General features: G+C 37.5%; 2 protein-coding genes across 2 annotated transcripts in view; one reads left to right on the forward strand and one right to left on the reverse strand.

The window, feature by feature from the left end:
- The window catches only part of DMD (dystrophin), a 2,224,438-nt gene that overhangs the window by 2,192,061 nt on the left and 16,303 nt on the right, over window positions 1-16,074 (forward strand). Inside the window, 2 exon segments of the mRNA XM_033201414.1 lie at window positions 3,604-3,847; window positions 4,689-4,812. Coding sequence (XP_033057305.1) covers window positions 3,604-3,847; window positions 4,689-4,812 — 368 coding nt within the window.
- LOC117078223 (high mobility group protein B3-like) lies at window positions 13,061-14,040 on the reverse strand. The gene has a single exon (XM_033201716.1). The coding sequence runs from the start codon at window positions 13,856-13,858 to the stop codon at window positions 13,232-13,234; it is 627 nt and encodes a 208-aa protein (XP_033057607.1). The 5' UTR covers window positions 13,859-14,040; the 3' UTR covers window positions 13,061-13,231.

Raw genomic sequence — 16,074 nt, forward strand, 5'->3', positions numbered from 1 at the left:
GTGGACAGTTACATACATTGGTGCACACCCAGAGGACCCGTGTGCAGAATCTGACTGAAGGTATACTTACTTTGATGAATCTCTTCTCATCATTGCTTTGTCAGATCAGATTGCTATGAAATAAACTATACAAACAACTACCCTTGAAGACTGATAGCAATAGGATTTCAATCAGTACAGATAGGAGATTCTATTCTGTAGATGAAAAAGATCATACATTGATTTTCTGCATGACTTAAATTCCTGGAAACCCTGTAATGTTAGGTACTGGGTAGAATGAAAAAAAAAAAAATGAAGCAAAACAAAGAAAAAAACAAGAGTAGATTGGGTTTTATTTCTGCTTCAGTGTGGAGATCCAGCCTTTTGAAACTGAGCATTTTGGAAGACATGCCGTCCCCTGTGGAATGTTCATTCCGAGTATGGGACAACAGAAAATACTTGGGAGACTGGTCATGAGGTGATCTTGCTTTCTCAAACTGGACAATGGGAAAACTTCTTGGCTACTCACTACTTACATTTCGTGTCTTTTCTCATTGATATAGATCTCCCACATTTGTGGATAGGAATTTCTCTCACCTGATGAAATATCATCTGTGAACAACAGAAATATGTCATCTTATTTTGGTATTTGTCACAACCAGAAGAAGGATGTCAAGAATTGTAATCAGTCACTGGGTATCAAATATCAGAAGTGTCCTCAATTGGAATTGTATTCTCAGTAAATCCTAAAGCATTTGGGACCTTCACATGTGCTAATACTATTTATATTTATTTGGACATTAACCAAATATAACCAAAAGAAAGTGGAATAGCCATAGAAACCTTTAAATGGAACAAAATTTATGGCAATAAACATTATTAGGAACAAATAGTATACTACATAGAAACAGTACAAGAACTTCAATCAGGATCTTTTGTGCATCTAACTACATAGGTCCAGAAATATAAAAAGTGAATTATGATAGAATTAAAAGGAGAAACTAACGAATCCATAATTATATTTCAACACTCCTCTAACAAAAATTGATAGCTACAAATAATCAAAAATTAGTAAAGATATAGACAACTTAACAACAAAAGCAGCACACTATGTATTTAGAGACTCCGTCTTTCCAATGGAAAAATACGCATTATTTCAAGTACTCAATGAACATTTTAGAAAGTGACTATGAACTAGGTCACAAAAAGCAGTATTGCTAAATTTCAAAGGATCAGTATTATACAGGTATTCTCTGATTGAAATGCAATTAAATTAGAAATGCACTAAGAAGTGGAAATGGAAATATAACCACTGTGCTCCTAAATGACTATGTGTTAAGTTTAAAAAAAAAAAAAAATCACCGTAAGAATTACAAAACATAAGGCACTGAATTGAATCAATTGATGTATATAAAAACGTTTGGTATATAATTAAAGCGGTACCAAGGAAGAAATATATAACCCTACGTGTGTTCATTAAAAATAAAAAATAAATGACTTATTCAACCTGTAAAGCAAGAGGGAAAAAAAAGAGTGACAAGTAAAACATTATTAAAGGACAAAAAATGAGACTACAGTAAGTAAGGAGCTTCACCGCATTCTTGGATGTGAAGACTCAATTATTATGAACTTAGTTCTTCCCAGTTTAACCTATGAATTCAGTGTAATTCAAACTCAAAATTTCAACAAGCATTTTCATAAAATCAGAAAAATAGACACTAAAATCATGGAGAAGATCAAACGGGTCAGAATAGTCAAGACAATTTTGAGGAAAAACAAAGTGGGCTGAGAAGGCCTATCAGACATCAATTGATTTAAAATTGGAGAGTGGGATCTACACAGGGATATACAGATAGAACCACAGACCAGAATAGAGAGCTCAGAGTATTTATGGCCACTTGATGTTTTGCAGAGGCATCGTTAGAAATCGGGGAAATAGAGGGACTATACAATGAATGAGATTGGCTTCATAGTTTATCCATGGGGGATAGATCGCATGTTCACAGCAAGCATCAAAACTGATTCTGGGTAAAGTCCTAAATGTGAAAAACCAAATTTTAAACTTTAAAAATATAGGTTAAGAAAAGATTTTCATGAACAAAATATCAAAAGCAGAGAACATAGGGGGATATGTTAAAATGTACATCTTTTATGCCATAGGATGCCATAAACAAAGTTAAAGATAAGCTACACTAAGATAAGGGTAGGAGATCATATTTGCCATGCACATAACTAACAGTGGATTAGCATCTAGAACATATCCAAAACTTTAATAAGAATAAGACAATCCAGCAGGAAAATGGGTAAAGGAAGCATGAAAAGCCAGTTAACATGGAAGAAGTTTAACCTCACCAGTAATCAGGGATGTATGTGCAAATTAAAATGCACCCATCAGGTTAGCTAAAACTTAAATGTCTGATAACACCAAGTATTTGACAAGGAGGTGGGCCAAATGGAAAACCTTATTCACTACTGAAAAGAGAGTAAATTGGTAAAACCACCGATTTGTCACCCAGAGCAATTCGGTGACACGTAGCAATGTTGAAGATGTTGCTAAGATCCAACAATTCCACATCAAACTATATTCTGTAAAGAATCTCTTAAACAGGTATCCAAGGAGACAGGTATATAAAAGAAGTTCATTGCATCATTGTTTATAACAGTGAAAAGTTATAAACAACCTAAATGTCCATGGACAGGAAAATGTTGGCATATTCAAGCAACAGAATAGTAATACCTTACAGCAGTTCAAATAGCAAACTATTATGTATCGACCTGGAGAAATCTCCAAAATGGTGTTGAAGGCAAAAAGCAACTCTTAGAATGGTATGTATATTCTTAAACATGAAGTTCTTAAATTTAAAGTTTAAGAACGTGCAAAATAATGCCATTAGATTGAATCACATAAAATGGGTGGTTTTGTAGGTGAAAGAAAAATACAGGCAAACATCAGCATCTTTAAGTTCAACCTAATATTTGTCTATGCATTCATGGTAACACTGGGCATGAAATTCAGTGTGGCATTATCTCCTTGAGGGCAGTGGGGAGGAGAGAATGGTATGGCATTGAGGTGGGCATGTGAGGGAGCTTCTGCTTTGGCTGTTATCCTTTCTTTCTTCAAAAAACTTTTGAAGAAAATATGGCAAATGATAAACTTATCAAGGTGAGGTGGTAGGAACATGGGTATATATACTCCATCCTTATACATTTCTGTTGAAAATATATGCTAATGTTTAAAGCAAACTAAAGTGTTGTAGAGGTATAAAATTTTTAATCTCATGACATTATAAAGAAATACTTACAAAGTGATTAAATCCTTTACTGCTTACTTATCTGAACATAGCACTCATGAGGCTTTTAGCATAACATAAAAATTGAAAAGCATGGCTCCCTTCACACATCATTCAAAAGCTTCACATTTTGTTTTGTTCTTTTAGCACTGGTAAGATTGTCATCATTAAAACCATTCATTAGTGCCTCTCTTTTGCTTGCTGTTCTTTGGTGGCAGTCAGATGCATCTATCTACCATGGTATATAAAATTTGGTGATGATATTCAAATTACTTTTTTTCTTCTTTTTCTTTCTTTTTTTTTTTTTTCTTTTTGACTTCTTTGATGCCAATAGGAATCTGCAAGCAGAATATGACCGTCTAAAGCAGCAGCACGAACATAAAGGCCTGTCCCCACTGCCGTCCCCTCCTGAAATGATGCCCACCTCTCCCCAGAGTCCCCGGGATGCTGAGCTCATTGCTGAGGCCAAGCTACTGCGTCAACACAAAGGTCGCCTGGAAGCCAGGATGCAAATCCTGGAAGACCACAATAAACAGCTGGAGTCACAGTTACATAGGCTAAGGCAGCTGCTGGAGCAAGTGAGGAGAGAGATGGGATTTTTACAACATTCATTTTCCCTCTTAAACTAACCACAGAGAGCACTTTTTATAGGTGTAACAAGCGTCAGTTCTCAAGTGCTTGGTATGTGCCTGGCAAAGTGATAGGTATCAAAGATAGAAGTAGAGGAGATAGAAAAACTAGTGTGTCTTTTTTGTGTTTGTTCAATATTGTTTCCTACCAAAGTGGTTTTTTCTTGACCAATTTGAAATACATCTTGGGGAAAAAACGCCAAAAGGTTTCCACTAGTTCTCTAAAAGTGAATATTTCACTTCTTGAAATGGAACTATTTCATTTGCAATTAGTTATATTTTCTGGTATACCTTTGTGTTTTTTTCTCCTAATCCCTAATATTTAGTTCTTTAAGCCTCCATTGAAAACCTAGCAAGATACTGCATCGCCAGAAGACCTACCTGGACATAGTTCTGGCTTTCTGGGAATTTTACATTTTGAATTATGTTCTATCTTGTTACTTAATACTTCACAAAGATATGAATTTTCCACTACAGTTTTGAGTTCTCACATAGTGTCATCATTCTCACATGACCTTCTAAATCTTCCAGTTATTTAATGTAATGATTTATAGTCTCATTCCAGTGTAGCTCTAATTTTTTCTCAAATTTATAAGGGAGCACAGTTCAGATACAAAGACAGTATCCATGGATTGTATCAACAGTGAAATATCCCAAATTAATCTTTGGGAGGGCTTCTAAAGTAGGAAGGGTCAAAATTTATGAGTCCTGAGTGTCTTTAATATTTTCATATTTATACATGTCTATGTTTATTGTGAAAAGTAATTCTGTTTTCTTTTGGATGACTTAGCCCCAGGCAGAGGCCAAAGTGAATGGCACAACGGTGTCCTCTCCTTCTACCTCTCTACAGAGGTCCGACAGCAGTCAGCCTATGCTGCTCCGAGTGGTTGGCAGTCAAACTTCGGACTCCATGGGTAAGTGTCCTAGCTACTCTCAGATTTTGTTATCTGAAGAAAGGTAGAGTCACATTATAGTAACATAAATGTTTGGCCATAGGTGTTTGACTCATTTCGGTATCAGGGAGGCACTGAAAATCATATACCAGGTGAAAAAAATCTAAAAAGAAAATTCTAAAAAGATGTATTCTGGCAGCTCTATCTGGCCCACAGAAAACTAGTATAGGTGAGAAGACCAGTTAGGAGGCAGTTGCCAAGGCCAAGATTCGTGACTAACTTGGTCCTCTCAATCTTACCTCACAGAATAGAAAAGACCTGTGACTCATTGATTCTGTACACTTACAGCTCTATTGCCTGATATGATGGTGTGTTCAGGAATTCATTTCATACTTGAGCTCCTCCGTGAGGGTAGAATAAAGAGAGGCAAAGTGCCTTAACCAAAATGGATAGGACAGAAAGGAAAAGTCAAGGGTGTGGGTGAGTTTTATGGTGAAAAATTTGGAGATCACAGTCAGGAAAATTCAAAAGTTGGATATCATGGAAGTAAAATACTTTCAAGCAATTTATACATCTAAGATGGTGCCTCCCAGTGAGCTGCTGAAGATTTTACTTGGAGATCACTGAGGGGTAAGGAGTGCAGTTCATGGAGTGGATGAGACCAACGTTGCAGAGCTTATCAGCAGAGGGGTGAGGTCCTTATTGTGACGACAGTGGTAGATCAGGATGGAAAAGATGTTGAAGAAGATGGATGAGGGCTCTGAGGAGGTGAGCATTTCTGAGGAAAGAGACAGGGTGGCTGAAATAAATGTGATGAAGTTCAAGAACCTGGAGCAGTGGGAAGAGGCACATCCTCCTCTGGAGAAGCCAAACCTTGTAGGAAAGCCAGGTTTTGATTTTTTTGAGAAGGAAAAGGATATGTTTGCGGTTGTTTTCCTGAATTTACTACAGCTCCATGATTTAAGGCAACCTCTGTGTCACATTCTCCACCTGAGATCTGACTATAGCTAATAAACTGTTGGGACTGTAAATGGTAACACACTACATGAAAAACTATTGTATGCATTTGCAAAGTCGGTAAATTCTGAAAACAACTGAGCTTTAGTATCTCTTGCTTTCTTTCTACTTCAGGATTTTCCCCCATTTTTAAGTAAAGCATATGAAACTAAGTCAGATATTTTAGTGGTGAGATTCAGAGCCCTGGGTGCTTAGAAGCATTGATTATTTAGGTTGTTAACAATGGGGATTAGGCAGCATACCTGTTAAAGCACCCAAATTAAAATGCACATTAGGATGTGGACCTGATGATCTGTGGAGCTAAAAAGATCATGATAGAACTGGATACCAGGACAAAAGTGCTGTATTCCAATGGCTGAGTTAAGCTAAGAGATAACTTGCTGGTGTAAAATGGATAAGCTGTGTGGTTAAATTGTCCTCTAAAAGAAAAGACTGAATTCAAAGGTACTTTTTCTTGAACTGTGTATAGTCTGTTTTCACATGGCTATAAAGAACTACCTGAGACTGGGTAATTATGAAGAAAAGAGGTTTATTGCCTCAATTCCACATGGCTGGGGAGGCCTCAGGAAACTTACACTCTTGGGGGAAGGGGAAGGGGAAGCAAGGCCTGTGCTACATAGCGGCAGGAGAGAGACAACAAGGGGGGAACTGCCACACTTTTAAACCATCAGATCTTACACGAACTCACTATCATGAGAACAGCATGGGGGAAACCGCCCCCATGATCCAATCACCTCCCACCAGATCCCTCCCACAGCACATGGGGATTACAATTCAACATGAGATTTGGGTGGGGACACAGAACCAAACCATATCAAACTGCATAAGCTAACTTCATTTAAAAAGGAAAAAAACCTTACCGTCTTCTTGAAGGATGCACACAGGTGTTTAAATAAATGCAGTGTGTATCCTCATGCTTTGAAGGTTTGAGATATAAGGCTGGGATTTGCTGAACCACATTCTGGATAGAGCTGCATTCTTTAAATATACAACCCCGACGACTGATTTTCTTTTAAGTGAAACATGAGACAAGTCATACTAGGTGATGTGTCTAAAGAGTCAATATATTTCCTCAAGCCATGAAATACTTATCACTGAGTCTCTATGTACCATTTGTGTTCTGTACAGTTCTTACTGAAACAATGTGCTAATGAAACTTACATTCTATTGAAGGAAGCAAATACAGAACAAAATGGAAATTAACAATGTTTATCCTCTATTGGCTCTCATGGGCTCCATACACAAATCTATGATGTCCGAACAACTCCTTATCTCTGATGACTCCTAACTTTCCACCAGATTACTGTTTTGTGAAGCATTTTATATTTTGTTTATTTAAAAAGTTAACTGTTCCTTTGCTTTTTAAAAAATAAAATTTATCATGCACATTTGAGGTTTATGACATAATGGCTCCCTAGCTTTTTATTTAGAACAATTTCAAACTTATGGCAAAATTGCAATTAATTCAACAGTTTGCCACATTTGCTTTATATTTATTTATGTACTTTTACATTCATGTGTTGTTAAATGGATTGCATATATTTATTTAGATTAACATGTATATCTGTATTTTAACGTATCTATATACTGTATGTGCTTATATTTTATGTGCATATTTAATCATATTCATGTGTGTATATAGTTTGATTTTTTTTCACTGATCCACTCAGTGGTTATGTTTCATACATAACACTTCACCCCGAAACACTTGAACATGTGTCTTCTAAAATGAAAGATATTCTTACATAAGCACAGTTATCACGCTCAAAAAAGAACAATACTGTTATCTAATGTAGAACTTAAATTCAAATACCTCCATTCTGCCTATTAATATTCTTTATAGCGATATTTTTCATTCAGGATCAATGAAGGCACAGCTTTGCATTTTGTTATGTCCCTGTAGTCTCCTTTAATCTGAAGCACTTTCCCAGCCTCTTTAAATCTTTCACAACATTGATATATTAGAAGAGGTCGGGCTAGATGTTTTGTAGAATGTCCCCCAATTTGAATTTGTCTGCTTGTATCCAAGTGATTGGGTTCAGGTTAAATGTTTTATGCCAGATTACCATATAGGTAAGGTATCCTCAGTATATCACATCAAGGTTTTCCTCAAGATTCTCCATCCCCTTCACCCTTCTTCACTCTCCCTGGGCACTCCTTCCATTCTTTGGCTTCTGCTATGTTGACAACTCTTAAGTCAAGATTTCCAGCCCAGACCTCCCACCTGAACATCTTCTGGATAGAATTATAAATAAAAATAGAGCCCAATCTGAAATCATGATCAACCTTTGGAACATCTCTTCCAATTTCCCAATCTATAAAAAGTCATTTTCTACACATTCTTCCTTTACCTGCCTTCCTTAGCTATGTTCCACCACCATCAATCCAGTCACCAAGGTCAGTCTGTTTTGCTACTTATAAAAAAGAGCAACATTTTTCAATTCAGCTACTTCTACCCAAATTTAGTCCTCATCATGTATTACCTGAACAGACAATATGAATACTTTCCTAATTGGTTCCTCTGCCTTTGGTCTCTCTCCCTTTCTAAGCTATCTTCCGGATACTTCAGTTCCTCTTCTGCCATTCAAATGATATCACATTATTCCCCTCCGTAAGCATTTTATGCCTTCTGTTTGACAACAGAATAAATAAATGTGCTCTTTGGCCTTGAGTACATTATGTTCTTTACCTGAAATATAGCATCCTTTCTTTTCACTCAGTTTTCTTTTGGAACTTAACCGCGCATTATATCGTTCTGGTGTTGGTGGTGGTGGTGTTGTTGCTGTTTCCTTTGTGTGAGACGAAGTCTCGCTTTATTGCCCAGGCTGGAGTGCAGCGGCACGATCTCGGCTTACTGCAACCTCCACCTCCTGAGTTCAAGCAATTCTCCTGCCTCACCCTCCCGAGTAGCTGGGATTACAAGCCTGCCACCATGCCTGGCTAATTTTTCTTGTATTTTTAGTAGAGATAGGGTTTCACCATGTTGGCCAGGCTGTTCTTGAACTACCGACCTCAAGCAATCCACCCGCCTCAGCCTCCCAAAGTGCTGGAATTACAGGCGTGAGCCACCACACCCGGCCATGTTTTCAGGCAGTTACTAGTACTTCTTTCTTCTGCCTACAACTCCCTAGAACTTAAGCTCCTTAAGGACAGGATATAAGTCTTGCTCATTGTCATTACTATGTAAGAACACTCTGTGCAACAATCAGTAAAGTGCTTATTGAGTTAATTTTTTGGAAATCAAACACAATACATTCTTGTGTACACATGGAACAGCCCACACTTTTAAGATATTTAGCTTTCACCAGCATTCAAAACCGATCAGCTGGTAATCAGCACCAACATTGTACACCATAATATATTAAAGATGTTACACACAGAATTTATGTGTGAAATTGAAAGCATCTGTCCTATATCATGAGGAAAAAATTAATTGAAGCCAAATGTTGGGTATTGGATAAATCATTGTGCTTTTTCTTCTAAAAAATACTGGAGAAAGGCAGGAAATACACAAGTAGTAAGATAATAACACATCAAGTTGGAAACTGGTTAAAATCCAAAGAAAAATGTTGGTGGGCGTATTTGCTCATACACAGTCCCCTTTATAAGAAAAATAATTTCTTGTACACAGCTCCTTTTTTAAAAGAAAATAATTTATTTAGATTCAGACAGAATCACAGGAGTGATTCTTGTGTCTATTCTGCATAGGCTGCACAGGTTCTGGCTAAAATCACTTTTTAAGTAAATAGAACCATTATCAGCATTTGAGTCAAAGAAAGGGAAGTGAGTCAGATGGCATATCATCCTTTCAGAAAGGGATCTGAAATCATCTTTATGTTTCAGAAGACTGAAGAATATCTTGCCATGGCAAAGCATTCCTTTTCTTTTTTCTCAGATTAAATTCAGTCGTCCGACTTATTTTTTCTTCATTTCAGCAGTGATTAAAGGAGACTATCATATTGTGCTGTATCACGGTACTGTTTAACTTTGACTATGTCTTTCCTTATTTTAAAAAATGTTTCAGTGATTTATTTGGACCACAATCAGACAAGACAAGAAGACTAACTAGCTAATAATCCAAAAAATATTATTTTTCTTTTTATTATTTTAATAGTTTTCAGGGAATAGGTAGTGTTTGGTTACATGAATAAGTTGTTCGGTGGTGATTTCTGACATTTTGGTGCACCCATCACCTGAGCAGTGTACACTGTACCCAACGTGCAGCCTTTTATCCTTCACCGCACTCCCACCCTTCCCCCCGAGTCCCCAGAGTCCACTGTATCATTCTTATGCCTTTGTATCTGCATAGCTTAACTCCCACTTATAAGTGAGAACATACAATGTTTGGTTGTCTATTCCTGAGCTACTTTACTTAGAATAATGGTCTCCAACTCCATCCAGGTTGCTATGAATGCCATTATTTCATTCCTTTTTGTGGCTGAGTAGTATTCCATGGTGTATGTGTGTATATATATATACACACACACGTAGGTACTGCATTTTCTTTATCCACTCGTTGGTTGATGGGCATTTAAGCTGGTTCCATATTTCTGCAATTATGCATTGCACTGCTATAATCTTGCTATGCAAGTATATTTTTCACATAAGGACTTCCTTTCCTTTGGGTAGATACCCAGTAATGGGACTGCTGGGTCAAATGGTAGTTCTACATTTTAGCCCTTTAAGGAGCCTCCATAGTGTTTTCCATAGTGGTTGTCCTAGTTTACATTCCCACCAGCAGTGTAGAAGTGTTCTGTTTTCACTACATCCACACTGACATCCATTATTTATGTGTGTTTGTGGAAATCACCTTGGAGTAGAGTCAAGTTTAAGTGTTAAAGAATTGCCATCCATTGACACAAAAAAAACTTGTTTGCAGTGAGGTGACATGACTGGCCCTGAAATCTACACGGAGGAAACAAAAACACCATTTCAAATCTCTCCATTAACCCTAAAATAATATATTTCTCTTCATTCTTTCTGTTTACACTTTAGGAGTGGGAGGGGCCTTAGACAGCACCTGTCTGAAGGGTAGATGAGGACTGCCTGCATCATAATCACCTGGAGGGATTATACAAAATGAGTATTTCCAGGCCCAAGCCCATTCCTATGGAACCAGAATTCTTGGTGCTGGTGGTGGTGGGGGTGGCAGTTTGGGGAACTTATATCTACATTTTCACAATTTTTAAATATTTATTTATTTTTTAAAAGCAATAATAAAATCATTATGTTATGCATATTGCATATCATATGAAAAATATATCATCTCAAACAACAAATAATGTAATTTAAAGTCTTCTAGCAGCCACATTTTAAAAAGTGGCTATTTTACATTTTGACTATCATTTTATCATTTTACATAGTGGTATCACTTTACATTTTTGCAAATCTCTTTAATATCTTATAATATTAATATTAACAGAGGACAGCTGGGCTCTTTTCAGCTTCTGCATTGCATCTGTTATGCTGTTTTGTCAAAGTCTGACCTCATAGAGATATGTAGTTGAAAAAAAAAAGGGGGGAGTATTTTAATAGCATTTTCAGATCATTGTGAATTTTTTTCTTTGCAATTTCACCAAAACTATATAAATAGCAATTTCTTAAAGGATAATTACAATGTGAAATTTGAAATCATATAATTGATTATATCATTGCCTATATCATTATTATATTGTTACATTAAAATATCTACCTGGAAAAAAAAAGAATTATCATCAACTAAGTTTAAAATCCCCCAAACACTAGCAATATGCTATTTGAGCAGGCAGTGAATCCATGAAGTAGGGATAAGGGCTGTGCAAGTCTCTAGTGTGAAATTGGAACTCAATAAGTATTTTCTTGTTGAATAAGTGAAAAAAATGAAAAGGTGTTTTTGTTTTGTTTTTGGTGATGAGGAGCTTGTGATGACAGGTATTATTGTTACAGTCAGAAATATTTTGGGGTTGCCAATTTATGGTTTGGCTCTGTGTTCCCACCCAAATCTCATCTCGAATTGTAATCCCCACGCATCAGGGGAGGGACCTGGTGGGAGGTGATTGTATCATGAAGAAGTTTTCCTCCATGCTGTTCTCGTGATAGTGAGTGAGTTCTCAGGAGAGCTGATGGTTTTAAAAGTGTGTGACACTTCCCCTTCACTCTCTCTCCCCCCTTCACTCTCTCTGCCCCCTTCACTCTCTCTGCCCCCTTCACTCTCTCTCTCTCTCTCTTGCTGCCATATAAGAGGTGCCTTGCTTCCCCTTTGCCTTCCACCATGATTGTAAGCTTATAATCATGAGGCCTCCTGCGGCCTCCCCAGCCATCTGGAACTGAGAGTCAATTAACCTCTTTCGTTTATAAATTACCCAGTCTCAGGTAGTATCTCTATAGCAGTGTGAAAATGGATTAATACTACACCTATTATGTTGTAGCTACATAGTGTATTATTAGACAACCATAAATATTGTATCTGGCTTGTTTGATGCCCATAATAGTGTATCAGTCAGCTGTTGCTGCATAACAAATAACCAGAAAACTCTCAAGTTGCATATTTCTTGTTCATGCATCTGTTGTTTGACTGAACTTTTGCTGGCACTCAGCTGGACTTGACACCAAGTTGTGGTCTGGGTTCAGATCTGTTCAACATGTCTGTCATCCTTCTTGGGCCAGCAAGCTACCTGGGCCATATGCTTCTTGTGCACATAAGCACAAGAGGGCAACCCCAACCATGCAAAGACATTCTAAGCCTCTACTTTTGTCATGCCTGGTTACATTCCATTTTCCAAAGCAGGTTATGTGGCCACATCCAAATTCCCAGGCCAGGGAAGAATTGTTTTCCCAGCTCTTGTTCACTCTGCTTTATCTACATTGGATTTCTTGCTGTACTTGAGCAAGCCAGTCACACTCCCCTCTCAGAGTCTTTACATTTGCCAGTCCTTCTGTGTGGAGCACTTTTCCCTCAAATACTTGTGCAACTCATACCCTCCAGTTCTTAAAGCTTTTGCTCAACTGCATCTCATCAATGAGGACTTCCAAGACTCCACTTTCTGATGACTCTCATTGTCCCTTGCTAGCCCTCTCCTCAGAGTATTCATCACCACTCAACATACCTATATAGTTTACTTATTTACTTGTTAAGCCTGTGTGCCTCCATAAGAATGCGAGTTTCACAGAGAGAGTGTCTGGGTGGGGTTTGTTTGCTTATTGATATATCGTCAGTGAACAATAGTTGGATTTTAATAAATATTTGAATAAATAAATTAATCTTACTGTTTTTAAACTTTTGTGGTTTTTAAAAGGCATTTTAAAAATCTGGGTTAGCATCAAATATTACAATGGTATTACTTTAACTTCAGGTTTCATTTAGCTGTTTTAACTTTTACAATATATTCTGACACAGAAAATATTAGGCATTAAGCATTTTTCTTTTTTTTGACAGATAGTTTCTTTATTCATCCTCCTCCTCCTTCTCCTCTTCCTCTTCTTCCTCCTCCTCTTCATCTTCCTCTTCAACCTTTTTCCAGGCAACTTTAGCAGGACCCTTTGCACCATCAAACTTTCCTTTCGACTTATAGTCAGCAACATCCTTCTCATACTTCTCCTTCAGCTTTGCTGCCTTAGTGATGTAAGGCTGCTTTTCACTGTCATTTAAATTATTCCACATCTCACCCAGCTTTTTTGCCACATCTCCAATAGAGATGCCAGGGTTTGTGGATTTGATCTTGGGGTGGAATTCTGAACAGAACAGGAAGAATCCAGATGGTGGCCTTTTGGGAGCATTAGGATCCTTCTTCTTCTTGCCTCCCTTAGCTGGTCCATAATCCTTCATTTCCCGATCATAGTGCACTTTATCTGCCTTTGCTATTTCATCAAATTTAGATTTCTCTTTCCCGGACATTGTCTTCCACCTCTCAGAGCACTTCTTGGAAAATTCTGCAAAATCTGGGTTTTTCTTCTTATGTTCTTCTCTGCACATCTGCACAAAGAAGGCATAAGCAGACATCTTGCCCTTTGGTTTCTTGGGGTCACCTTTAGCCATCCTGACTGTATTGTTCACTAGTCTCGCATTAAGCATTTTTCAATGAGTTGATTCACTTCTACCCATGCACACATGTGATGTCTGATTTCGATTCTTAAAAAGAGATGAGCCTGGGTGTGGTGGCTCATGCCTGTAATCCCAGCACTTTGGGAGGCCGAGGCCAGCAGATCACGAGGTCAGGAAATCAAGACTCTCCTGGCTGATGTGGTGAAATCCTATCTCTACTAAAATATACAAAAAATTAGCCGGGCATGGTGGCACGTGCCTATAGTCCCAGCTACTCAGGAGGCTGAGGCAAGAGAATCGCTTGAACCTGGGAGGCAGAGGTTGCAGCTAGCTGAGATTCCACCACTGCACTCCAGCCTGGGCGACAGAGCACGACTCCATCTCAAAAACAAAAACAAAAACAAACAATGAGTTAAAACCATCTTGAGAAATCGTGAAAATATTGAGAAAAGAAGAAAACAAGATTATATTCTACTTGTTTTTATACTACCTAGAATGTAATAGGCACTCAAAAAATGTCTGAATGGATGCAATTATCACTGCTATAAAAGTTTTCCATTAAAGCAAATAAGCCAATTTTACATTTGTATTATACTTGGACCCTCATATTAAAGACTCACAGTTTTATCTGGAAAGATAAACTTGGCTGACATCATTAGGTTTATACTTTATAATTTGATCTTTGAAATAATTCAGGAACAGGAATGCCAGTCACTTCATTGAACTGTGCCTGAATTTTAACACAGTACAACTGAGTTCCTAGAGCTCCAATATGATGTAATTAAACTGTCAGAAATATTAACATCGATGTTCATGAGCGTCGTTCTTGGTTCTGATTTATTCGGTAAGGCATACTTTCACTAAAGTGGACTTACTGTCATTAAAATGCCTCATGTTTCCCAATTCAGCAAAAATTTGCATCAGTAATGGAACAGAGAGATGTAATCAGCCCTTCAGTTGTCAGGATCTTGATCCTCTTGGTAGTATTTCATTCATTTCATCTTCACCAGATAATGGTAGTTTAAAACTGCAAGAAAAATGAAACCAAAAATACTGAATTTCACTTCTTTTTCTGAAGGCATAAACTTAAGCAAATAGTGCATGTGTGTGAGGGGGGAGGAAGAGAGAGAGAAAGAGAAGAGAGAGAGAAGAGAGAAAGAGTTTGTAACTATTCCTTTTCTGCTTCGTGACCTTAATTCTTCAGCACCTGTTTCCTGTACTTGATATTGCAAAGAGGTTTCCTGTGGTATGTTACCAGGAGACTCACATAGTCTGAGGCTTTTTATCTACCTTACGTTCTTATCCCTCCGTTCTAATAAAAATATGAAGCCTCACATCCACCTAGAATATGATTTTGTCTTAATGGTTAGCATTGGCAGTGATTCTTGGAATACTATGCAGCCATCAAAAAGGATGAGTTTGCATCCTTTGTAGGGACATGGATGCAGCTGGAAACCATCATTCTTAGCAAACTATCACAAGAAGAGAAAACCAAACACCGCATGTTCTCACTCATAGGTGGGAACTGAACAATGAGATCACTTGGACTCGGGAAGGGGAACATCACACACTGGGGCCTATCATGGGGAGGGGGGAGGAGGGAGGGATTGCATTGGGGAGTTATACATGATATAAACGTCATGCACATGTACCCTAGAACTTAAAGTATAATAAAAAAAAAAAAAAGAAAAAAAAAAAAAAGGAATAAATGCAGGATTATAATCATAGATGAAAATCCAAGTGGCATAGACCAAAGGAAATGACAAGCATATTTAAGTCATGTACTCACTGGCTTCCGAAGCAGTTCCAAGTCAGATGTAAACCTGAGGTTGTCCCTAAGCAAGTTCATTATGGTTGACTTGCTAAAGCAAGGTCTTGTTTTAGATGGAAGTGACAATGGGCAAAACAAACAGAGCTTGAATAGAAGTTATTTTCACTACTGGAAGATTGTATATTATGAAAAATTACTTTCAAAGGACCTTTAATTTGGTTTGCACCTAAGAAATTTCCCTTTTACTTGCAAATGCTGTTTGAAGTGTATTTCTTTAACACATGAACAAACAATGGAGACACAGATCCACAATCTACAAGGAGACTTCCAATCCCAGTGAATATCATCCATCCATAGGTGTCTTTGTTTCCAGATCATCATTCTCTCCTCACATAAACAGTCAAAACTTTTGTAATGTCTTCTTTATAAAACCCAAAACATAATTATGATAAAGTAGTCCCAGTAACAAAGAGGA

The sequence above is a fragment of the Trachypithecus francoisi genome, unplaced genomic scaffold (assembly GCF_009764315.1).
Source record: "Trachypithecus francoisi isolate TF-2019V2 unplaced genomic scaffold, Tfra_2.0 Lachesis_group6, whole genome shotgun sequence".
NCBI lineage: Eukaryota > Metazoa > Chordata > Mammalia > Primates > Cercopithecidae > Trachypithecus > Trachypithecus francoisi.